Source organism: Moschus berezovskii, chromosome 25 (assembly GCF_049115385.1).
Source record: "Moschus berezovskii isolate FMDL1 chromosome 25, NW_MosBer_1.0, whole genome shotgun sequence".
Taxonomy (NCBI): domain Eukaryota; kingdom Metazoa; phylum Chordata; class Mammalia; order Artiodactyla; family Moschidae; genus Moschus; species Moschus berezovskii.
This window is the reverse complement of record NC_142484.1, coordinates 47768765-47794489: the sequence shown is the minus strand read 5'-3', so window position 1 is coordinate 47794489 and position 25725 is coordinate 47768765. Positions and strand designations below refer to the sequence as shown.

General features: G+C 52.6%; 1 protein-coding gene and 1 pseudogene across 7 annotated transcripts in view; one reads left to right on the top strand and one right to left on the bottom strand.

Annotated features, from left to right (window-relative positions):
• The window catches only part of LOC129557793 (ferroxidase HEPHL1-like), a 178635-nt pseudogene extending 176610 nt beyond the window's left edge, over nucleotides 1-2025 (bottom strand). Inside the window, exon 1 of the transcript XR_016036423.1 lies at nucleotides 1128-2025. The product of XR_016036423.1 is annotated as a ferroxidase HEPHL1-like (transcript). The remainder of the gene's footprint in view (nucleotides 1-1127) is intronic.
• LOC129557789 (liprin-alpha-1-like) overlaps nucleotides 1-25725 on the top strand; it is a 263237-nt gene that overhangs the window by 210543 nt on the left and 26969 nt on the right. For all 6 annotated transcript variants that reach the window (XR_016036421.1, XM_088832395.1, XM_088832396.1 and 3 more), the window contains exons 9-12: nucleotides 21486-21587; nucleotides 22053-22217; nucleotides 23346-23567; nucleotides 25493-25639. Coding sequence is in view for 5 of the 6 variants with exons in the window: in XM_088832395.1 (XP_088688521.1) it covers nucleotides 21486-21587; nucleotides 22053-22217; nucleotides 23346-23567; nucleotides 25493-25639 (636 nt within the window). In the remaining variant the exon portion in view is untranslated. The remainder of the gene's footprint in view (nucleotides 1-21485; nucleotides 21588-22052; nucleotides 22218-23345; nucleotides 23568-25492; nucleotides 25640-25725) is intronic.

The window sequence follows — 25725 nt, the reverse complement described above, 5'->3', positions numbered from 1 at the left end:
CGCGACCCCATGGACTGCAGCCTACCAGGCTCTTCCGTCCATGGGAATTTCCAGGCAAGAGTACTGGAGTGGGGTGCCATTGCCTTCTCCGATAAAGGCCTCTAGGAAGATGCTAAATTGCCTTGACATGTTTGCTGCTGCTGCTAAGTCATGTCAGTCGTGTCCGACTCTGTGTGACCCCAGAGACGGAAACCCACCAGGCTCCCCCGTCCCTGGGATTCTCCAGGCAAGAACACTGGAGTGGGGTGCCATTTCCTTCTCCAATGTGTGAAAGTGAAAAGTGAAAGTAAAGTCGCTCAGTCGTGTCTGACCCTTAGCGACCCCACGAACTGCAGCCTACCAGGCTCCTCCGTCCATGGGATTTTCTAGGCAAGAGAACTGGAGTGGCTTGCCATTGCCTTCTCCGCTTGACACGTTTAACAGCACCTTATTTCAGAGAACATATTTGAACCTCCAGCCGTACCCCAAGGGCAGACACACGGAGCCCCCAAGGGGGCAGAGAGGGAAGCCTCCAGGAGGAATAGGCAGACTTTGCAAAACTGACGGGAGGGAGGAGAGGGGACAACTTTCAGGACTAGAAACAGGAGGCAGTCCAGATGCTGCGACGCCGCCCGAGCCCCGGGATGAACCGACGCCCCCGCGCCCCCGCGCCCAGCCCTCGGCGCACTGTCCTCCCGCCAGCGGCCGCGTCCTCCCCCACAGCCCCCAGCGGCCCGGGAGCGCCACACGGCCCCGCGGCGCCGGTCGAGCCCCAGGGCTGGCGGAGTGGGCGCGGCGCGGGGTGGGGGGGAGCGGGCGCGGAGACCCAGAGGGTCAATCCAGTCCGCGTGCATAGGCCCGCCGCGGCGCCCAGCCCCAAACTCGGGCGCCCCCGCGCCGCGCCGGCCCGCCGCCCGCCCCGAGAAAGCCCCGAGACACCCCTCCACAGCGCGCCGCCCAAGCCTCTGGTTTCGGCGGTGCCGAGAAGAACGCTCCCCGAGGAGGAGGGACCGCGGCTGCCGGTGCCTCCTCGGCACAGGGTCAGACCGAAGAGCGGGCAGCCGCGGGCGGCAACTCCTCAGTCCCCGCTCCCGACTCCTTTTCCCGCTGCGCCGAACGGGAAGGGGCCTCCACGACCCGGGACTCACCTCACACCTCGGGGCAGGGCTCCCGGGAGGCTGCGGCGCCGGCCGGGAGCGGCCGCGGGTCCCTCGGCTACACGGAGCCAGCGAGAGGCGCCGGCGAGCTTTCGCCACTGCCAGGGCGCGGGGGCGGGCGGGGGCGGGGCGCATGCGCGCGCACGTACGGCGCAGGCGCGCTGCGCCCGCTCGGCTGCGCGCTCGCGTTTTGTGCCCAGCTTCTGGGTAGCCGGAGAAGGCTATGGCAAGCCACTCCAGTACTCTTGCCTGGAGAATCCCATGGACGGAGGAGCCTGGTAGGCTGCGGTCCGTGGGGTCGCTAAAGGTCGGACACGACTGAGCGACTTCACTTTCCCTTTTCACTTTCATGGATTGGAGAAGGAAATGGCAACCCACTCCAGTATTCTTGCCTGGGGAATCCCAGGGACGGGGTGGGGCCTGGTGGGCTTCCGTCTCTGGGGTCACACAGATTCGGACACGAGTGAAGCGACTTAGCAGCAGCAGCAGCAGTTAGATTACCAGATACATCATATATATGAAATTGCTGCTGCTGCTGCTGCTAAGTCGCTTCAGTCGTGTCCGACTCTGTGTGACCCCATAGACAGAAGCCCACCAGGGTCCCCCATCCCTGGGATTCTCCAGGCAAGAGTACTGGAGTGGCTTGCCACTGCCTTCTCTGATTTGAGTGCTACCGGGAAGCTGGACTGGAAGTGCGAGCGCGCAGCCGAGCGAGCGCAGCGCGCCTGCGCCGTACGTGCGCGCGCATGCGCCCCGTCCCGGCCCGCCCCCGCCCGCCCCCGCGCCCTGGCAGTCGCGCAAGCTCGCCGGCGCTCCTCGCTGGCTCCGTGTAGCCGAGGGACCCGCGGTCGCCCCCGGCCGGCGCCGCAGCCTCCCGGGAGCCCGGCCCCGAGGTGTGAGGTGAGTCCCGGGTCGTGCAGGCCCCTTCCCGTCCGGCGCAGAGGGAAAAGGAGTCGGGAGCGGGGACCGAGGAGGTGCCGCCGGGGCTGCCCGGTCCTCGGTCTGACCCTGTGCCGAGGAGGCACCAGCAGCCGCGGTCCCTCCTCCTCGGGGAGCGTTCTTCTCGGCACCGCCGAAACCAAAGGCTTGGGCGGCGCGCTGTGGAGGGGTGTCTCGGGGCTTTCTCGGGGCGGGCGGCGGGCCGGCGCGGCGCGGGGGCGCCCGAGTTTGGGGCTGGGCGCCGCGGCGGGCCGATGCCCGCGGACGGGATTGACCCTCCGGGTCTCCGAGCCGGCGCCGAGCAGCCTGTTGGACGGTGGCCCGCGCCGCGCCCCCTCCGCGCCGCGCCCCCTCCGCCAGCCCTGCTGCGGCTCGGTCGGTGCCGCGGGGCCGTGTGGCGCTCCCGGGTCGCTGGGGGCTGTGGGGGGAGGACGCGGCCGCGGGCGGGAGGACAGTGCGCCGAGGGCTGGGCGCGGGGGCGTCGGTTCATCCCGGGGCCCGGGCGGCGTCGCAGCATCTGGACTGCCTTCTGTTTCTAGTCCTGAAAGTTGTCCCCTCTCCTCCCTCCCGTCAGTTTTGCAAAGTCTGCCTATTCCTCCTGGAGGCTTCCCCCTCTGCCCCCTTGGGGGCTCCGTGTGTTTGCCCTTGGGGTACGGCTGGAGGTTCAAACATATTCTCTGAAATATGGTGCTGTTAAACAGGTCAAGGCATTTTAGCATCTTCCTAGAGGCTTTTATCCGGAGAAGGCAATGGCAAGCCACTCCAGTACTCTTGTCTAGAAAATCCCATGGATGGAGGAGCCTGGTAGGCTGCAGTCCGTGGGGTCGCTAAGGGTCAGACACGACTGAGCGACTTTACTTTCACTTTTCACTTTAACACATTGGAGAAGGAAATGGCACCCCACTCCAGTGTTCTTGCCTGGAGAATCCCAGGGACGGGAGAGCCTGGTGGGCTTCCGTCTATGGGGTCACACAGAGTCGGACACGACTGAAGTGACTTAGCAGCAGCAGAGGCTTTTATCAGAGTTAGGTGCCTTCCTCAATAAGGGAAAAAGGGGTGTTTTTTCTTTCTTTCTTAAAAGAGCAAAAGCATATGCCACTAATTTAGGCAGAGGAGTCAACTTGAAGTTGCAACATATCTAGGAAGGAAGACAAAAGGTCTGGTTTTTGGCCCAGAATAAATGAAATTTGGAATTTTAGTTCCCTTCTGACTGTAGGCAGACAGAGCAGCAGAGCATCTCAGCAGCTGTAGAAATATATGACTGCTCTATAAGGTCGGTTAAACAAGATCTTATTTTATAGAAGTAGTTTGGAGAGACCTGTAATGTGTATTTACGGGACTTGGGTTACTTGTCAAAGCCAATATCGCAGGAGCAAAGAAACAGAGACTTGACAAGGGGGATGTTACCTCCCTCTTGAGCCTTCATTTAGCCTTTAGTGGTGTGCTGACAGTCAAAGGGATAGAGAAATCCATAGTTCTGTTATTAAGACCCATTTACTCCTCAAGATAATGCTTTCCACCCGTACTTTACTGTTTTTTTTTCCTCATCCGTACTTTTAAGCAAATCAGTGCCATCTTTTCCCTCCAGAAGAAGAAGGAAAAGAACAAAAACGTGTTTGTTTGAAGTACCAAACCCCAACATAGAGGTAATAAGATAGGAAAGTGATGTAAAAGCTTAAGTGGGCTGGCTTGCAGGGATAGAGCTGAAAATAAAAGATAATTGAGATGCAATTCTTCTTACAGTGTTGCTTTTTCTTTAGCGAAACAACAGGTTCTTCCGCTCCCCCCCTCCCCCCAAATGCTTTGAAACTGTCAGGAAAGTAAGGTAATAGTAAAGTAAGTAAAGTAATAAATAAAGTAAGTAAAGTAAAGTAAGTAAGTAAAGTAATAGTAAAGCCTACCGTCCTACCTTCTCTTTCCTCCTCCTCCGGTATTTACTTTTTTCTCATCCACTAATATTCCCTGCCTCTACGTCCCTCCCGAATCCACCAGTGCCCTATTAATAGAAGAAGAAAGAACTGTAGGTTCTTTCATCCCTTTTTCATCTTTGGTACTGTATTCCTCTGAGCTTTGTTTTGTGCTTTGAACATTGAGGTGGATTTTTGTAGAGAGATCCCCAGCCATGATTGAGATATTTGAAGTAGAGAGCCTTGCGGGGAAGATAAACAGTAAAGAGCACGTTCTTTCTTTGTGTAGCACAGTGCTGTGAGAGCGTCATCATTGGGCAGAGAGAGGGGCTTTTAAATTCCCTGTAAGTCCTCTGTTGCCCACTTCACAGGCAAAGAATGTGTTAGTAAAACGATGAGATTTCATACTGAAAACTTACTCTGAGCATGTTAGTTTGTTGATGTTAGACTGCTGTTGACTTTACTTTCTTCAGGAGACTTGTGATAGGAAGCAGTTCTTAACTGCATTGTTCCCTTCTTTTACAGGGAAGAGCAGTGTTGGCCTCGAGTGTTTTTTAACCCCTAAAATCTCTAGAATTAGAGACGTTTAAAGCTGCAGTTGGCCACAAAAAGAGCAGTAGTGCGATGTTGTTTTTTGAAAAGCGAGCGAAGAGCTGCCTGCTGGAGGATGGTAGCCGCCTCCACACCAGACTCCAGGACGCACAGTCAGGCGGTGAGGGTACCTGAGCTCCCAGGGAGGCTCAGACCCCCCCTAGCCCCTCTGAGGCCACGTGTGCGGGTCCAGACCCAGCCTGACCACTTCCTGGGGGCTGAGCAGCCTCAGGCACATGGCTTCCGCACTCGGAACCTCAGTTTTTCCATCTGTAGAACGGAGGTGATGGCACGTCCTCCCTGCCGGGGGGTGGGCAGGGTTGCCATGGACATGGGACAGGGGAGAGGGACGTGTTTCTTGCAGTTTCCAGCTGAGGCCTTGTGGACATGAGCTGGTGTCCGAGACAGTTCCCCGACTTGGCTAAGTGTGGTGATGAGCATGGAGTTGGGGGCGGGGGTCCATCCTCATAGCCTGGACATTGGGGTGGGGGTTCTCGACTTTGAGGCACCTCAAGTCTAATTTCGACAACTCCGCATGTAAGGACAGTGCAGCAGCAGGTGTTCTCGGGGACTTGTCAGCCTGGATGCAAACCCCCATCCCCACCCTGTGGGGGCATCCCGACCCGGCTTGTGGTGCAGGGTCAGATCCCTTTACCGAGGGAAGGAACTGAGGCTCTGAGAGGTGGGGCAAGGAGACCATGGCCACGGGGCCCGGCAGGGGCAGAACCAGCACTTGAACTTGGGTGCTGCGCCCTCGTGTCAGACTCTTTGCCCTGAACCGTGAGAACTGGACTATAGAGCAGTCTGAGCACCAAAGAATTGATGCTTTTGACTTGTGGTGTTGGAGAAGACTCTTGAGAGTCCCTTGGACCGCAAGGACATCAAAGCCGTCCATCCTAAAGGAAATCAACCGTGAAAATTATTCATTGGAAGGGCTGATGCTGAAGCTTAAGCTCCAGTACTTTGGCCAACTGATGTGAAGAGCCGACTCATTGGAAAAGACCCTGATGCTGGGAAAGATTGAGGGCAGGAGGAGAAGGGGGCGTCAGAGGAAGAGATGGTTGGATGGCATCACTGACTCCATGGGCATGAGTTTGAGTAAGCTGTGGGAGATGGTGAAGGACAGGGAAGCCTGGTGTGTTGCAGTCCATGGGGTCTCAAAGAGTCGGACGTGACTTAGTGACTGAACAACAACAAAACGTGGTCTTCAGCCCCCATCTCACGCGTACCCCCAGGCTTAGTTCCTATGCCATGAGCCTCTCCTACAATGAGGTGTCAGGGGCCATTGTCTAGTCCCGAAGCGATTCATATCTCTATTCATAATTCCACCATTACACATGCATTTCTTTGCCCGTAAAGATTTTATGTCTCTTGAGTCTTAAGTGCTGAGGCTTTTATACACCCCACCTGGCTTCCTTTGGGCCTCTCTTGGTTTTGTGGAAGCATACTGAACTGAACTTGTTATAAACTGGAGAAGGAAATGGCAAAGTTATAAAGTGAATTCTAGACATGTTTCAAGAGTCTTGTCTTTAAAGTTCCCGAAGGACCGCTCTGCCTGGGTCCCAGGTAGTCGGGCTGAAATCTGTGCCCCTCGGGTTGCGGTTCTGACGTCCTCGCATGTCTCTCGGCCGGTGGTGTGCCAGAGTCAGCTCTTTCTGTCTCATCGGGAATTCTGCCAGCAGGGTGTTAACCCTTTGGTACATGAATCAGGCCACGGTGGGAGTATTTACACCGCAGAAATTGGCAAATGATGCAGCTACAGATCAGGGGTTGGTTTTTCTTCCTGGAGAGCAGGGGGTTGGGCAGGGGGCTGCACACATTATCAGCATGGCCGTGCTCTGTGCCCACGTCTCCCTTTCCTGAAGAGGTCAAGTGTCTTCAAACGTGTCTGTTGTATTTTCGCTTCTCGTTATGACACTTTTTATTTCTGCATGTTCTGTTTGGTTCTTTTCCAAGTTGGCTGTGTCGTTTTCTTTAATGGTTTCCTGTCTTTGCAGGACCTTTCTATCTTGAGGTTTATTTCTCTAAAAGAGGTGAGCTTAGCTGATTTATTAGATTTACTATCCATCTAATCGTCTCAGAATCCCAAAGCTGAGGGGGTCACTTCTGCTGGTTCTACTCCAGCTGTCTTTCATCCTGATGGGCCTGGCGCTCTTCCCCACTGGCCACCACCCTTCCATAACCCACGGGGCAGTTCCCAAGCCTGGGAAGAAGGTGCCCTTATCCAGAAAGACTTGGCACTTACATTCTCCACTCATCTGAGGGCGTTATGGATAGGATCCCCTTGAACCAAGGTCACGGGCAGATGTACCTGCACCCACTGGGGTCTTCACCTGCTTCTTCCCCTGCTCGGCACCAGCACCACCTTCCTTGTAATTCCCGTAGCTGGAGGAGGGAGGCCCTTTCTGGGTCACCTGAAAGTGTCGTCTCCTGGGAGTCTGGCTCCACGGAGAGGGAGGGATCTTCTGTTAGATCCCTCATCTTGGGCAGTTGCTCCTCTGGGTCTTCTCAGGTCTTCAGCAACTTTAAGGCGTGACACTTTTTTTTTTTTTAATAATTGTTTTCCATGAGAGGGTGGCAGAGAAGGCAATGGCAAGCCACTCCAGTACTCTTGCCTAGAAAATCCCATGGACGGGGGAGCCTGGTGGCTTGCAGTCCATGGGGTCGCTACGAGTCTGATGTGGCTGAGCGACTTCACTTTCCCTTTTCACTTTCACACATTGGAGAAGGAAATGGCAACCCACTCCAGTGTTCTTGCCTGGAGAATCCCAGGGACGGGGGAGCCTGGTGGGCTTCCGTCTATGGGGTCACGCAGAGTTGGACACGACTGAAGTGACTTAGCAGCAGCAGCAGCAGCATGAGAGGGTGGATCTGAGTAACCTACCCACCCATCATCAAAGCAGGCCTGTGAATGAATACATGTCTTTTATTCCTTCAACAAGCCAGGCCTTGGGAGCCAGACCACATGCCGAGAGCTGAGGGGTCAATCTGCCCCAGCCAGTCCTGCAGCCCCAGTTAACTCAGAGACCACGTTCTGGGTCCGGCTCACTGGAGACAGTCGAGGGTACCATGTCCAGCATGTGTAGAAGGCATGCTTAGGCCAGCACCCATGTGACCGTGCCCGAGTAACCACATCCGCTCCTCCAGGGTGGTGCAGATGTGGTCAGCAGGAACCACGGTGCAGAAAGGCCTCCCTGCAGACCCTTGCCCAGGGACTGAGCCCTTTCCTGTCCCCTCCAGGAGCCGCCCAGGTGGAGGGCGGGCGTGAGCAAGCCAGGGTCAGCCCCCAGTGGCGGCCAAGCCTGCCTCCTCGTCCAAGAGTATTCAAGTGGACCCGAGGATGCTGCCAGAAGTCAAGGAAGGACCGCGGGAACATCCTCTGCCAGCACAGAGTAGGAGCTCAGCAGGACTGTCCCCCCACCCCCCCGGATCACTCAGCAAATATCATAAAGCCACGCTCCCATGAGATGACACGTTCAGGTGACCCCGAAAGGGCCCCTGTCTTCCCAATCCGGGAACTAGAAGGAGGCTGGTCCTGGCGCCAGTCAGGAGAAGGAGGGGACGAGGCCCACCCCGTGCCAGCTGCTCTTCCTCCCGGGAGGCACATCTGTCACCTAAGCAGACAGACCCAGCCTGGAACGGGCCTGCCAACTCACACGCATGCGGGGCCCTGGTGCCAACAGGAAGAGCAGTCAGGCCCCAGGGCTGCCAAGAATGCAGCCGGTCATTAGGGACTGACCAGGCATCACGTGCCTTGAACACATTCGAGGAGAACACGACCCCTCCCACAGAGCAGCCCTGGCATCAGAGGCTCTCCGAGAGGTGGTGCTATCCTTGGAGCTGAGGAAGCCGAGGGCACAGAGAACAGGAGGTTGACCAGGCCCCTGTGGTGTCAGAAGTCCAGCCCAGGCCTCCCACCGGGGCTCCAGGGCTTCCTGGCCGGCGGTGCTCAGGAGGTGTCCTGTGTGTCCCTGCCGTATACACACGCTCCCCACAGCTCCTGCTGGACTGTGACCCGAGGAGGGGTGCACACAGGATGCCATGGAAGCGCCCCCACCACCCTCGGGTCTGAGCACTCGGCACCCCCTAATTCCCTGATGGCAGTGACGGGGCCCTCTGGGGTGGGCGGCAGCTGTGGGCTCAGGGTGCGCTGGGGAGGTGTGCTGCCCGGGAGCCCTCTGGGGGCAGCTAGGGACCCCAGCTCGGCCTCGCTGAGGCCAACCTTCCAACAAGCTCGGAGGCCTCCCCTCAGCGGAGACGGGTGACCGTGATGCACGACACGCAGGCTCAGGCAGCCGTGAGGACGCAGAGGGGCCCTTGGCGTCCTTGACCACCAAGAGTCCCCCACGGGGATGGTGTTGCTTGTTCTGTGATTCCCTTCTTCCTTCGCAAAGGAAAGTGCCAGGAGTGACTGTGGTGGGGTCTCCGTTCGTGTGAGTTGAGCCAGAGCGGAGGTTTAACCCCATCCAGTCTGCGCTGGGCGGGCCTTCCCCCCACCCCACCTTGGACGGTGCAGGCCTGGTCACTCTTCTGGCCTTCTTGGCTCTTGAGCAGCTTTAAGGTGTGGCATTTGTTTTCTTACTTCTTGTCTTTGTCCAGCCTTTGGTGGCAGTCTATTGCAAGGGCCCTGACCCTGTCGCCTCCCAGAGCCCCTTGGCCTTCCCCACGCCCACGCCAAGCCTCGAGGCCCCTGCGGTTCTGTGGCCTCCAGACTCCCCACCCGCAGGGCCAGTCCGGACAGAAGCCACCGTCTGGGGAGTCCGACTGGGGAGGAGGGGACCAGCGTCTCTCGGTTTCTTCCCGCCAGGAGCAGGCTGCTGTCAGGTTGGGTACCAGCGTTTAAAACATCCCATGTATATAAGAACGAGGACATCCTGTTTGTCCAGTGAGTCCCACAACCCTTTCCTGATCCGGCCAGATGTTTTTCTTGGAGGGACCCTGTCACTCATGTAAACAGCGGAGCGTGTTTTCCCAGGGATGCCTGCCCGGGCACTGCTTCTTGACCACCATCGAGAGAAATCTGCACGGACTCGGAGGAATATATTTTGGGTCTTTGCGTGCGGCTGAGCAGAGCACACAGAAATAAACCTGGGCTGTAACAGGAAAGACGGGGTTGGTTGTATGGGGCCATCCACAGTCACTCCCAGTGCCCCATGTGGTCAACCCCTTGCCCGGGAGCCCCCAGGCTAGAGGCATTGCTGCCTCTTGGGTCTCGGTGCCCCAGGGCTCCTGGGGTAGGAGAAGCGGCCTCCAGCTTCTTTGCAAAGAGAGTCTGTGCAGGGGTGGTCTTAGCGGCCTCAAGGTCGTGGAGAGGCGGCATAGCCCCAGCCACGGGGTTGGGCGGGGCTGCTGAGAGCACCAAGAACTCCCCACAACTGTGAAGATAGTCACGTGTGGCAAAGATTTGCAGAGGAGCAAAAGGTGGGCTCAGAGAGGCTGAGTCACTCGCCAGAGACAACACAGCAGCAGACCAGGACTCCGACCCAGGTTGCTGACATCACGGCTCCCTCCTGTGCCCATCTGACCGGCCCCTTGAGGGCAGCAGGAAGATCTGGGCTCCCCTGGCCTGAGCCCCTGGGCCTGCCTCCTCTCATCCGTACTGGGATGTGTCCATTCCCAAACCATGCTCTGTGTCCCCCAGCCCTGGGGCGTCACGTCAGGCTCCAGGCTCCCTGCAGGTGAGCCCACGCCCACCAGCACACCTCTGAGCCTTGCCCATCTGGTCCCTGTGCCCTAGTGTCCTGATCCTAAGTGTGTTCTTGAGGCAGCCCAGGACTGGAGCCCTGCTTCTTCGAAGTTCCCTGCACCAAGCCCAGTGAGGCTCTGCCTTGTGGCTTCATGACAAGTGTAGCGGGCTGAGTGGTGGCCCCAAAAGCCGTTCATCCTTCTGCAGCCTGCCAAGGTGACCTTATTCCGATGAAAGGTCTCGGCAGATGGAAGTAAGTTCCTGACCGCTGCACCAGATCACCCAGGATGCATGAAAACCCTGAATCCAATGACGGGTGTCCTTGGAAGAGAAGAGGGCGTGATCTGAGGCACAGAACCACCCAGGGGAGAAGGTTTGTGCAGATGGACGCAGAGGTCAGGGTGATGTGGCCACAAGCCCAGGGAGGCCTGGGGTCTCCCAAGGGCTGGACCAGGCCAGAGGGACCCTGCCCTGGAGCCTCTGGAGGGAGCTCAGCCCCACCCCCACCTTGATCACAAGTTTCTGCCTCCAGAACTGGGGGAGCATGAATTTGTGTCGCCAGTGGCTGCAGCTGTCCCTGGACACTGAGAGTGAACTTGCCGGCTCCAAGGTGAGAACAGTGGCAGGACCTGTCCCCCACCCGCCGACACACAGTCTTGTCATGAGGTTAAATGAGTCAAGACGCACTGATGCCTGAATCATGGACTGACACTTGGACCTCAGCCCCCTTCACCTCCCCCTCGTCATCTTCTCCGGCACTGTTGGGGCCCTCATCCGCTCCTTCAGTGGACACGCGGTGCTCCTGCCCGGCCCCGCTGCCCACATCGGGGCCGGTGAGCTGGGAGGCTCCGCGCAGGACTCACCCTGCCTGCTGAAGCCGCACGGACACGGCCTGTGCAGTGACACGGAGGCCCGGGAGAGGCTGGATCCTCCGGTCGTGGGAGGCACGGGGGCCTCAGCATCAGAGGTGGAGGGGTGAGCCGGTTTCATCCAGGGGGATGCAGCCCTTCACTCAAAGTGGGGGAAGAACCCCACGTGGCACCCGGTGTCCGGGGGCCTCCCATTGCCCGGGCGGGCGACGGGCACAGCCATGGCTGACTGCCGGGAGTCTGCATCTCACGAGGGGCCGAGGCTGGTGCTGAGTGAATCCTCAGTGAGGTTTTCTTCTTAAAAATCATCCTAAGTGACTTCGGCTCCATTGCTTTTTGCCAAAAACCTACAATGATCCCAAGAACTTTGTACACTCCAAGGGTGGTGACTGGACGTGGAGCCCAGCACAGACCCAAGTCAGCCCTACCCTGCGTCCCACGGGCCGGCCACACCATCCCCCTTCCGTGTCCTGGCTTTCTTCTGCCAGGACTCCCAGAATGGTGGAAACGCAGTGTGGCCTCAAGCTGAGGGGCCCAGTGTGGGATCCAAGCCTCTGGGGGTCCCCTTGGGAAGTCTGGTGGACCATAGTCCCCACTGCTGCCGGGCAGCTCTGTCTTGGGGAATGTCGTGTTTCTTTGCTTTCTGTTGTGATGGGGCACCCCAGTTATCTTGGGGCGATTGGGAGATCCGCCTTAGATGGGGAAACATTACGCTGCATTGATGCTGCTCACTCGATACTGGGAATCTGTTCAACAGAAATGGCAAGAGGAACAGAGGAGAACAGAAACAGAAAAATGGAGAGTTGCTGGGTTGCTTCAGGTCTCACCTGTGATTGAGGGTGTGTGCAGCCTGCACGTGAACCCGGGTTCCCACACCTTCCGTCTACCAGGTGCCAGGCGCTGACTTTAGACCCCCAGCTTCACTAAGGAGTCGTTGGCAGATACAGTGTGTGTGTGTTTCCAGTCTGCACTGTGATGACTTGATGCCCATAGCAGATACAGTGTGTGTGTGTTTCCAGTCCGCACTGTGATGACTTGATGCCCATAGCAGATACAGTGTGTGTGTGTTTCCAGTCCGCACTGTGATGACTTGATGCCCATAGCAGATACAGTGTGTGTGTGTTTCCAGTCCGCACTGTGATGACTTGATGCCCATAGCAGATACAGTGTGTGTGTGTTTCCAGTCCGCACTGTGATGACTTGATGCCCATAGCAGATACAGTGTGTGTGTTTCCAGTCCGCACTGTGATGACTTGATGCCCATGGCAGATACAGTGTGTGTGTTTCCAGTCCGCACTGTGATGACTTGATGCCCATGGCAGATACAGTGTGTGTGTGTTTCCAGTCCGCACTGTGATGACTTGATGCCCATGGCAGATACAGTGTGTGTGTGTTTCCAGTCCGCACTGTGATGACTTGATGCCCATGGCAGATACAGTGTGTGTGTGTTTCCAGTCCGCACTGTGATGACTTGATGCCCATGGCAGATACAGTGTGTGTGTGTTTCCAGTCCGCACTGTGATGACTTGATGCCCATGGCAGATACAGTGTGTGTGTGTTTCCAGTCCGCACTGTGATGACTTGATGCCCATGGCAGATACAGTGTGTGTGTGTTTCCAGTCCGCACTGTGATGACTTGATGCCCATGGCAGATACAGTGTGTGTGTGTTTCCAGTCCGCACTGTGATGACTTGATGCCCATGGCAGATACAGTGTGTGTGTGTTTCCAGTCCGCACTGTGATGACTTGATGCCCATGGCAGATACAGTGTGTGTGTGTTTCCAGTCCGCACTGTGATGACTTGATGCCCATGGACGTCGTGGAGTGACGGCCCTACACCTGCCTCGCCTCACACGGTTAACTCTGCGTGTGTGTGTGTGTTTTATGCTGTTCTTGTAACCCATGAACACAGTATAGATAGCTCTCCGTTTTGTTAGATCTTCTTTAATTTATCTTAGAAGTCTGTAGTTTGCTGTAAGTCTTGAACTTGTTTAATTGGATATCTTGATATTTTCAGTGCCATTATAAATTCCTAATAGATAGAGATAGAGTCGACTTTTCTATATTCACTTGCTAAATCCATTTATTTCAAATCATCCTGATTGTGTTTTCTTATGTATACACAAGTATGTGTGCACATAAGTGCTTTTTCCCCCTTCGCAGCTGTGACAACCCTTTTCTTTTTCTTGCCTTATTGTGCGGACTAGGATCTCCAGTTCCGAGTACCGTGGTGGACAGAAGTAGTGAGAATGCGTATCCTTGTCTCTTTCCCGTTATCAGAGGAAAGCTCTTGGTATTTCACCCTCACATATGATGTTAGCTTTTTATAGATATTTTTATCAAAATATGTAAATTCTTCTCTGTTAGTTTACTATGCGCTTTTTCTTAGTCATGCACTAAAATTATTACATGAATTTTTCTTAAGTTTATTTTCTGTAGATTTTGAAACAGGTGATTTTTCTTTTATGTGGTGATTTGACGTTTCAAAAATTTTGTGATTCTAAGACAACCCCAGCCTGATCTCCTTCTGTTGGATTTTATTTGTTAGTGTTTTATTTAGGATTATTTCATTGATATTCAGAGTCTGTAATGTTACTTTCTTGTACTTCTTCCTTGTTGGTTTTAGTATCAAGATTATGCTAGTCTTATAAAACAAGGTTGGAGAGTGTTCCTTGTTTACCCCCAGAGTTCCTGTGAGATGACTGTTTCCTTCCCTTGATTTTTGGAAGAATTGATTGGCAAAACCAGTTGGTTTGATTGTGGGGAGGCTTTTAATTTCAGATGTAATGTTTTTCATGCAAATAAAATTTTCTGATTTTGTATGTCTTCTTGGGTCTAGTTACACAAAGCCTTTCCCCGCTGCTGGGAATTTATTGAGGCCAGCAGACTCCAGTTAGTAAGTGAACTGTGGTTCATCATATCTTTCTTATCTGCAAGATGTGTTGTCTCCCCTTTGAAAAATCCTTGATATTGGTGATTTGTGCTTTGTCTCTTTTTCTTAATCAGTCTCTCCAGGGGTTTATCAGTTTTGGCAGTCCTTTCAAAGAGCCCATTTTTGGCTTTGTTTTGAAAAAATTCCATATTTGCTTTCGGTGTCCTTATTTTCTGCTCCTTGTTTTCTCATCTGCATTGTGTTTCGTTTGCTTTGCTTTTTTTCTGGTTTCTGCAGCCCGTGGGGTCGCTAAGGGTCGGACACGACTGAGCAACTTCACTCTGACTTCTCACTTCATGCGTTGGAGAAGGAAATGGCAACCCACTCCAGTATTCTTGCCTGGAGAATCCCAGGGACTGGGGAGCCTGGTGGGCTGCCGTCTATGGGGTTGCACAGAGTCGAACACGACTGAAGCGACTTAGCAGCAGCAGCAGCAGGGATAGAGGCGTAATTGATGTTTAGCCTTCCTTCTTTCCCAGTATATGTGTGTAAGGCTTTAAGTGACCCTCTAAACACAGTTTGCTTCGTCCCACAAGTTTGAGTAAGCCAGATTTTTTATCGAAAAGTATTTTCTAGTTTTCATTGTGTTTTTTAAAATGATTATCCATGAAATTCTTCAGGCAGTGTGTCATTTAACTTAATGTTTGGGGGTGTTTTTCTGGTGACCCTTGTTTGGTTTCTCGCTTAATTCCATGAAGAGCCCCGTCTTAGTCTTTTGGGGCTACTGTCATAAACACCATAGACTAGTTGATAAACAACAGAACGTTGTTTCTTCTAGTACTGGAGGCTGCGAAGTCCCAGGATCACCAGCAGGTGCCACGTCTGGTGAGGCCTGTCTCCTGGTTCCTAGACTGCCTGCAGCTTCTCCTTGTCCTCGCAGCATGGGCGCCCGTTCCCTCCTGCCCAGAGCCCTCCCAGAGTGCCTGCCTCCTGGGCTCATCACCGCGTGTGGGGTGCAGTTGCAGGCACATAGACCGCCAGCCCACTGCAGTCCCTAAGTGTCCCCCGCGTTAGTTCAGTCCTTTGAAAGAGTTTGAGCTTTCCTAATGGTCCAATATATATTCATTTTGTTACATGTTCCTTGGGCTCTTGAAAATAATATGTATCAGTGAGAATGCAATGTTCCGTGTGTATCAGTTAGATCAGGTTTGTGACTCATGTAATTCAGATTCCGGTAGCCACGTTTTGTAAAGCAGAAGTAGGTGAAATTACTTGCAATGTATTTTATTTTAACACACCCAAAATATTATCATTTCAGTGTGTAATCAACGTAATAAAACCGAATGACATATTTCACATTCTTTTGTTCATGCTAAGTCTTTAAAATCCACTGTGTGCTTCATGCTTGCAGCACATCTCATCGTAGAGCCAGCCGCAATTCAGGTACTTCATGGCTGCAGGTGACTACGCACCAGGGAGCCCAGTTCTCTGAGAGATGTGTCTTTAACGTCTCCCACTGTGATTATGCACTTGGCTGTTACTCCTTTTCTATTTCTGTCAGTTTTATGTATTGATATCTTGAGGTTATGTTATTCGGTACCTTCAAATGTAGAATCCTCATCTTCTTGCTGGACTGAACTTGCATCAGTATGAGAAGCTCCTTTTTAAGGCTGGTGATGCTTCTTACTTTAGACACTATTTGACAGTGATATTGCCACATCAGTTTTCTGTCCTTGTTTGCCTGGGTATCTTTTACCTTCACCTGTCTAAAGATCTTCCGTCTTAACAGGGACCTCTGAATAGTGTATAGTTTTCATTGTCATCAGTTTGACACTTTTTATCTTTTACTGAGAGTTATTTGCTCTGTTTATAATGTTGATATTTGAGTGCGTAGATACCGTGTTACTGTTTGTTTTCTGTCTGTCTGACCTATTCTGTGTTCTTTTCTCTTGCTTCTTGTAGAAGTGTGAAGTCTTTTTTTCTAGTTCTGTACTCCTCTGTCAGGTTGTTGAGTGTCCATTCACAGCTAGAGCGTGTGTTTTACATTCAAGTCTAACTTAGTACTTTTACTGCCTCCCTGACACGACTGTTTCCTCCTTGTCACTGTTATCAATTGCTAGATATATTTTTGGTGTTAACATCATTGTTTGGTAGAGTTAATATTTACTCTCATGGTTACCTCATTGTTGGTCTTTACTTGTTTTTTATATTTCTGTCAGAGACTACTTTTCTTTTACCAAAACCACTGCCCTAATATTTTTTTAGTTCATGTCTGTGGGTGATGAGTTGTCTCATTTCCATTTGCCCTAAAAGTCTTTATTTTGCTTTCACTTTGGAAGAGTGTTTCTGTGGGGTATAGAAGTCCAGGTTGGTGGTTATTTGTTTTTAAGCATTTTACAGATGCCAGTCCATTATCTTCTGACTTCGTTGTTCTTGAACAGTCAACTCTCAGTGTTGCTGTGCCCTTCAAAGCCACACTTTGTTTCCTCTGAGCGCTTGAACATTTTCTTCTTGCCTTAGGCACCCGCAGAGCTGCCGAAACCAATGTATGGTTTTCATTTTTGAGTCAGCGGTCTGATTCTTGAACCAACTCTTGCCACTGTCCCTGTCAGTCAGTTCAGTCGCTCAGTGTCTGACCCGTTGCGACCCCGTGGACTGCAGCATGCCAGGCTTCTTTGTCCATCACCAACTCCCGGAGCCTGCTCAAGCTCCTGTCCATCGAGTCGGTGATACCATCCAACCATCTCATCCTCTGTCGTCCCCTTCTCCTCCTGCCTTCAGTCTTCCCCAGCATCAGGTTCTTTTCCAGTGAGTCAGTTCTTCGCATCAGGAGGCCAAAGTATGGGAGCTTCAGCACCAGTCTTTCCAATGAATATTCAGGACTGACTTGCATTAGGATTGGCAGGTTGGATCTCCTTGCAGTCCACGGGGCTCTCAAGAGTCTTCTCCATCACCATAGTTCAGAAGCATTGATTCTTTGGCATTCAGCCTTCTTCATGGGCCAACTCTCACATCCAGACATAACTGCTGGCTTTGACTAAATGAACTAGTACTAAATGAGCTCCTACATAGCTTTGGCTAAATGAACCTTTGTCGACAAAGTAATGTCTCTGCTTTTTAATATGCTGTCTAGGTTTGTCATAACTTTCCGTCCAAGGAGCAAGCATCTTTTAATTTCACCATCTGCAGTAATTTTGGAGCCCAGGAAAATTAAGTCTGTCACTGTTTCCATTGTTTCCCCATTTATTTGCCATGAAGTGATGGGGCCGTATGCCATGATCTTCATTTTTTGAATGTTGAGTTTTATGCCAGCTTTTGCCCTCTCCTCTTTCACTTTCATTAAGAGACTCTTAAGTTTCAACCCCAGTAGGTGTTTCTTATTCCCCTTTCTGTCTTTTCTCCACCATGAGGGTCCCCATTTATAGTTTTTAACAACGTAGGTTAACGACGGGCTCCTTCGATATATTCTATACTTTTTTCCCCACATATATATGTTTTTTAACCGATCCATCCTTCAGTTCACAGATCCTCTCTTCAGCTACGTCCAATTTGATGTTAAGCCTAGAGACTTGAGTTCTTAAATTCAATTCACTGTTATTGTAAAGTTCAAGAATCACTTTTGATTCTCAGAAATTGTTCCTTTTTTCAAGTGTATTTTTGAACTGGTGACATTTGCATCTGATCCCTCTAGCACACTTCTGATATGCTGATATACATTGATACCTCTGGATCTGTTTGGTTCTTTTTCCCTTGCTCGTATTTGTTGTTACACTCTTCTTTGCTTTTTTGGTTACATGTTGGACATTCTGTATGGATAACCCTAGAGGTTCTGGGGATGCTGTCTTCTCCAGAATTTCCTCTGACGCAGACCTCTAGTGGACCCAGAGCTCTCTGTTCACTCAGGGTTTCAGTGCCTTGAGGCTGGGGGGTCCTTGTAAGCTCAGTCTCAGCAGTCTTCCCCCTCTGACCCCAGGGAGGAGCCCTCCAGCGTCTCTGTCTGGAAGCCTGGGGTGCCTCCCAGGGCCCCCCCTTCTTGGCAGGTCCTGAAGCCCACCTTCTGTCTCCTGAGCATCACGAGGTGACTGATACTCAGCACTCAGCTGGTTTGGGCTGTGTTGGGTATGTTTTCTGTGCCTCCCTTTTCTTGGGGAGCTTGTTCTCTATCATCCGGACTGACTTGTGAGGGCTCCGCTCAAATTTGTGTCTTCCCAGCCCAAGGAACCGTCCCCTCTGCTTGACTTTTTCCCTGCCTTTTCTTTGCAGAGTCAGCTTTGTTCAGATGCCCCGAGGAAAGGAGCGGCCCTCTCAGTCTCCAGCTCCCTCAGTGGGCTTCCCTTCTGTTTGAAATCTTGGATTGTGGCTGCCTAAGGACCTCTGTAAAGCTGCTGTCTGCAATGCGGGAGACCCGGGTTTGAGCCCTGCATTGGGAAGATCCCCTGGAGAAGGCAGCGGCAATCCACTCCAGTACTGTTTCCTGGAAAATCCCATGGACAGAGGAGCCTGGTAGGCTACAGTCTAAAGGGTCGCAAAGAGTCGGACATGACTGAGCGACTTCACTCTCACTTTCAAGGACCTCCTTTAAACTGCATTTAACTTTTCTAGTTCTCAGTGGGCTGCCCTACAAGCTGCTTGCGTCTGTAACTGGAAGTGGGGACGCCCTGGGTGTCTTCTCTTATCTGAAGCCACATGTAACAGTCACAGTAATTGTATTGATCATCTTTATTTGCTACCGGGGTAAACAGGAACCAGGGGTCCTTGCCTAGTACCCACGGTTGTGTTTCTGATCAGAATCCCCAGGTTTCCCGGGCTGTTTCAAGCCACATGAACTTGTGAAGAAGGTGGAGCAAGCGGCCCACGTGGCCCGGGGACAGAGGAGCCGGTCTGATCTCTTCCCCTGCCCCTGCCGGCCCAGGGCAGGCCTTATGATGACGGGCTGCTGGGGGTGCAGAAGGCTGAGGAGGGAGGGGTTACGTGACCTGTATTCTGTGACGTGGTCACATGTGGGTTTTCTTTCTCAGTTTGAAAAACTGACTGCGTTTAGGCTTCCCTCCAGTTTCATTTTAAGGGTGAAAGTGAAGATTTTATTCTTCAGGTTGAGCACAGTGATTTTACAGTCTTTTTGAAAGCAGTAGTTGAGGTATCAAAAAGACATCTCAGAGAACTCCAGTAGATAAAGGAAAAAAAAGAGAACGTGTTCAGGGTGAACTGCGGGCGGGACCCGAAAGTGTCCTCTGTCTCTCCCAGAGTGTATAATTGCTGAGATGGGTGGATATAGGACCCCAAGCACCCCGGGGACTGAGGTCCTCAAGTGACAGCAGAGGTCCGGGCTGAGCCAGGAGCAGTGTGGCCTGTGCCCTGGCGAGTGGAGGGCCGCGAGGGTGGGAGTGGGGCCAGGAGAGGGGGTGGGAAACTCGGGGGCGGAGGGAAGGGCAGCACCTGGCGGGGTCTGGGAGGCGCTGGCTGCCGCAGCTCGAGTCAGGGACACCCCAGACCTCCACCGTGCAGCCCCCACGGGGCAGAGTCGTCTGGCAGCCCAGGGTCAAAGTGAAGAGGGCGAGTTCGCAGCAGGTTGAATGAACCCCTGTACCCACTGTGGTTTCATTTTAAGTGCCTGGAGCGAGGTTGGTCAAGCGCTTGCTGAGCTCGAGTGAGGGAGTCAGTCAGGGAGGACTGAGCTCAGGGTGAGAGTGAGGGGCGGCTGGCGAGGTGAGTCCTCCTCAGCTGGGTGGGTTCTGGGGACGCCCTTGAGTTCAGGGGTACCCTTTCAGAAGCCTCACTGAAGGCTTGTTTGTGGGGTGGAGGGGGCAGAAGCCCACTTGGAAGACGTGCTCATTCCTAGCGGTGGTGATTTCTGAAGCAGTTTAAACTGTTCGGTCCAACTGTGACCAGTACCTTGCAGGGTCATGTTTGGCGGTGGGCCTGAGCTGTGGGCACGGCCTTCCTTCTCCCGCACCCCACACTCACCTGCCGTCTTTTTGGCAGTTGGCAGTCCCTCCCCCCGCCCTTTACCGTTGATGGTGGGCCCGAGCCCAGCCCCCCTGTTACCATGGAGCCCCTTGTGACTGAGTGGGTTCTGGTTCCGGGCTCCTGGGAGACGTGCTGCGGGCAGAGCCTTCGTGCCATTTCTCCTTGAGACAGTGGTGCTGGTGGTCATAGTGTGAGAGCGGTGTGTGTGTGAGAGCGGTGTGTGTGTGAGAGCGGTGGTGATAGCTCAGGAGCTGAGGTATCCTACCGTGAAACAACAGTTGCCCCGAGTGGGGGGCTGCCCCCATCCGTGAGGATGGGTCGCAGAAGGGCCCGCCTGTGGGCATTATTCCAGTGCTGCAACCCCAAAGCAAAGGCCAAGACAAGGAAGAATTTGGCCTCGGACCGAGTCCTGGAAGCAGAGTGGCCTGAGGTGAGAGCAGCCGGGGGCTGGGCCCGTCAGATTGGCCCTCACCCGGCGAAGCGTTGGGGTTGTCTTTCCTTTTGTGAGCCTGGTTGTGGGCCCTGCCGGGCAGGGCGTTTGACCTTAGTGGGCAGGCTCGACCCCAGCAGGTTGACCTTGTAAGAGGTTGTGCAGGTGCCGTGTGGAGGATGGGCGGGGGCCCACAAGAAGGGAAACACTGGCTGGAGGAGTCTCTGGGGCACGTGGACTGAGCTCGAGAGCCAGTCCTTGAAGCAGAAAGGCTGGGCCCCTTAACGTCCCCTGTCTTACAAAGCACAGACCAGTGTGTCCAGGATTTTAATGACGGGTACCTACTGCTTACGTGTATAACATACACTGTCATAGCTTCACATGTCTACTACATGCCTCTTACAAGTGTAGGGCCCTGTTCTGGGTGCTGAATACTCAGTATATAATAGGGGATACGTAGCCCAGGATTTTTGTATCTGTGCCAAGAAAAACAGAAGAATGAATGACGCCGTGTGGTTCAATTTGAGCAAGTTCACCACGTGGAGGGCCCCGCGTGCACGCAAATTGTGGTAAAATACATATAACATGAGTTTAACATTTTAACCAGTTTGTTGAATGACTGTGACTTCAGTGGACTCAAGCTAACAGATGGCCTTGGGGTGCCATCAGCCTTTTTCCCAGAGGAACACTCCACAAAGCCTGGTGGCCTTGTAGACCTTATCTTTCTTCTTCACTCTCCCCAGTGGTTCTAGGTCACTTGTCTGTGTGTCGTTTAAGAATCTCTTCATCCACTTTGTTGTTAGGTTTATGTTTAGGAACGTTTCTCAGACGTCCCTGGGTCTTGAGAAGGCAGGCTTGGATTCCGGGTTCTCCCTGGCCGTGTGCCTGCCAGATCGAGGTGGAGGCTGACGGCCGGTCTGAGTTGTGGTGGTGTGTGTGGTCTTGGGGTCGGCGGACCCCCTCTTCTCTGGGGGGGCAGGGAGACCCTTTGTGTGGAGCCTGGAGAGACTTGACGAGGTCAGTCTTCAGTGTCTCGTTCTCTTTTTCATTTGTGTTTGCATTTAGTGACTCATCTAATTGTTTTCTAGAAGCTTTCAACTTCTACCGAGGAGGTAAATGTATATAGGAAGCAGCTCCTGGAAAGGGAGGAAGAACTCGCCGAGCTCAGAGCCGAGAGGAACAACACCAGGGTCAGTAGGGGGATTCTCACGTGTTGACCTTTGCCCCAAGGGGGTCACCGCTGGGCTCCGTGTTGCCGACTTTAAACTCTGCTTTTCAAGTCATTTTTCACATCTTCCCACTGAGCAGACTGGGGTGGATCAGTTCGGGGTTCTCATACCTTGCTTCAATTTATGATGAGAGCTAATGTAATTTTAGTACATTTGAGGGGGAGTTCTCTTCACTTACATTTTTGTCCACGCTACACTTCGTGTGGGATCTTAGTTCCCTGACCAGGGAATAAAACCCATGACCCCTGCAGAAGTGTGGAGGGTTAACTACTGGGCCACCTGGGAAGTCCACTCTAACTTTAGACTGAACTGGCGGGATTCTGACGTGCCTTAGCATGGTTTCGGCTTTAGAGTGAGGCTGAGAGGAGTTCCCGGCCCTGAATGCAAGTATGAGGTTGAAGGTGCTCCTTTGGCCTCGCCCTGCAGCTGCTGCTGGAGCACGTGGAGTACCTGGTTTCCCGGAAGGTGCCGTCCCTCCGGATGACGGCGGGCAAGCAGCAGGCGCAGCCCCCAGCCGGCATGACCAGCAAGTTGGAGGTGCTCAGAGTGCTGAAATCGCTCTTTGAATACCACAAGGCCCTGGATGAGAAGGTACCAGCCACCCAGCCTCCTGGATTTGTACACTTGCTGCCTTGTTAGGTGGATGATGCATGTATTTATGTAACTAGTTGACGTTTGAGCTTCTTGAATTCTTGTAAATACATTTTTTCTGTAAGAAGTCAGAGTTTTATATGGTTACAAAGCGTCGCCTGCGTACACGCTCAGTCATGTCCGTGTCTTTGCGACCCTGTGGACCGTAGCCCACCACACTCCTCTCTTCATGGGGCTTCCCAGGCAGGAATACTGGAGTGGGTGGCCGTCTTCTACTCCAGGGATCTTCCCGACCCAGGGATCGAAGCTGCCCTCTTGCACTGGCAGGTGAAATTTTACCACTGAGCCACCTGGGAAGCCCCCAGTTAAAAAGTATTAGTTGGCATAAATGTCTCAAGATTTATGATATTCTGTATATCAATTTGCAGTTAAAAACTGGGCAATAGAATTAATTTAGGATAACATTTTGTTCTCTCAAACTTAGAATTTAAAGCTGTTAACAAGCAGATTTTCTTGATGTTGAGATCAATGAGAGCCATTAAAGATATTGTTACAGTAGCCACGTATTAGGGTGAGTATAGAGTGAGGAGTGCACTAACGTGTATACACACATCAACACACAGTGACTCGACCCCTTTTATTTGAGTTGAGAGAGCGGTTACGTATAGGATTCGAAAGGTGTCATTTCTTAGAAGAATTAGGTGCTACACATAAAGAGGTAAGTTTGATCAGTCATCATGTAATTTCAGTTAAGAGTTTGTCCTTTGTATCCTTTCATTTTAAAAAAGTATGAAGGCTGTAGTGGTGGGCATCACATGCCATTTGTCTTTCTGATTGAGGACCCGCCCACCTGGGGTATTTTAATGACTAGCAAACTAGACTTGTGGCTCAGAGCTGCAGGATCTCTTAAGCACCCCTTTGTCCAGGAGAAGACAAAGTCTGACTCTAATCACCCGGTTCTAATCGGGATGGACAACATCACCAATGCACCATGTAGGTCTGAGCGGCCGTGAGGGTCCTGTGAGCTCCCAGAGTGCAGAAGGCAGCTTTGACCTTGCCGATTTCCCGGAAGTGCTGTGTTCCCTCCCTCCCAAAACAAGGCTGTCTAAGACTTCCTTTCCCCCTCAGAGATCGTCCAGCGGCTCTCTTAGCCACGAGCAAAACCTGGCTAAGATGAGCGAGCTCCAGGAAGTCATAGACAAGCAGTCGCGGGAGCAGAGCCAGATGGAAGAGCGCCTGGCAGCCCTCTCTGCCTATGCGAGAGAGCTGGAGGAGGACCTGGACATGGCCAGGAAGAAACTCCTCAAGTCCGAGGAAGCGAACACGAAACTGGAGCGGGATGTCTGCGAAGTGAGTGACAGCGGCCGTGTCTGTTGCCCTGAGGTGGTTGTGGGTCCCTTGTTCTCCCGGTGATCTCAGCCTCGGGATGGCTGCGTGAGTAAGAGCAGAGCTCTGGCGAGACCACGACATGCTGCCTCCCCGCCTCTGTGTCGAGGTCTCTGGGGTAGAAGAGGCCTGATCCAGGCGGTCCGTTGGCAGTGGACCAACATGAGGGTAGCTCTTGCGCTGTGCTGCACTTTGGGTGTGGATTCGTCATTTCTACAAGTTCGAGGGGCCCAGTGTGTTCCTTTTAAAACACTCATTTATCCATTCATTCATTTCTTGGCATGTAGTTGCTTTACACTGCTGGGTCAATTTCTGCTGTACAGCAAACTGAATCAGATATATATATATATATATATATATACACACACACACACACACATATATCTTGTTGTTTAGGGTTCCTACCCATTTCCTTCACCACAGAGCACAGAGGAGCCTTCCCTGTGCTGTACACTAAGTCTTACTTGCTGTTGACTTGATGCATAGTATCGGCAGTGTATATATGCCAGCCCCAGTCTCCCAGTTCATCCCCCCAACCTGCCTGTCGACTGTATTCCTGACGATGCTGAAATTCCCTTCTGATTTAGTCAGGCGAGTCTGGTGACGTCTGCGGAGCCCATTCTGTCGGAGAGATGGGAGCATGCTGTGTGGGCTCTACCGAGGCAGCTTGCCTGGCCGTCTTCTCTGGTTTGCTGAGGTTCCGCTCCTTGACAGGGATGTGTGACAGTGATCCCGGCGGTCCGACCAGTCGAGTGGCGTTTGCTCACCCTCAGGTCCTCAGGCCTGAGCTGGGTAACCGCGTAGAATCCTGATGTTTCTGGTGGTCGTGTCTGCGGGTGTCATGATTTATGAGAAACTACCTAACGGTCATTGTGAAAACAGAATAGTGCTGGGGGTTCAGGCCTCCTTCTGTGAGCCTCACCTCTCCTCTGTACGCAGACAGACAGCGCCCACCCTGCCCCACCCCTCCCCCGTGACACCGTCTCAGACAGAGCCCCTCCAGCATGTGTTCCAGCAGGTGTACTTGTTTAGTAGCTTGGTGTGAGGAATTCTGTGTGAGAACTCAAAACAGAAATATTTGCACATGTTTGTATAACCTTTTCACACTACTCTTTGGCAACAGGAGGAGATTAGGTGGCAGAGTTTAATACGTTGAGAATTCTGGAAAAAGCATTTTTAAGACCTTTCACTTTTAATGTTAGGACTTGGCCCACGTTGGTTACTTAGTGACTGCGGAGAGACCTGAAATGGATTTTGAGCTGGCGGACAGGAGTCTCACCAGCAGCAAGTTCTGGTCCTGATTTGAGCATTTCATACATGTGGTTTAACTCTGCTTGAGAAGGCTGCTTCCAGTTGTGTTACACTTTGACTTCTGTTTCCACTCGTTAATATTCTTACTTTAATTTTGAGGAAATTGCATGAGATTTTTCCAACTTTTACCCGAGGAAATGAGCCTCAGAGCTCCCTCTTGGGTCTGTTGAAGGTCCCTCCCTGTTCTGGGTCAAGTCCGCCTGTATGGTGTAGCAGACAGAGGTCCTGACTTCATGCCACATATCTTCCCTCCTGGAATTCTTGCAATAACAGGGTAGTTTAGTACACTTTTTGTTTGCTGTTTGGGTTTATTATATAGCAAAGAAGCGTGGTAAACCGAGTGGCCGGACAGAACATTCAGACACATGGGTGCCCATCATGGCCAATGTGACCTTTGAGGTAGGCGCGTTTTTGCTCACGTCCGAGAAAACTGCCACGTCTAGGAGTTTAATTGTGAGGACGCTAACTTTATGTTTGATTTGAAACTTAGGATTTAGTCCAGCTTTGTTACTCCCTGAGTGTATCGGAGTGTTCCATGATAACGACTTACCTTTTCTCCTCTGCAATACCCGGTATAGGCCATGGCCCAGAAGGAGGACATGGAAAAAAGGATCACTACCCTAGAGAAACGCTCCCTTGCCGCACAGTGCAAAGCTGCCTATGTACATGACCTCAATGATAAACTTGAAAATGAAATCGCAAATGAGGATTCTATGCATCGACAGGTAATGGCCTTTACTGAACTGTGTCTGACTTTTATAGTATTGAATTACTGAGGCGGGAAGGTAAAGACCTTTTCATGTGACTCCCA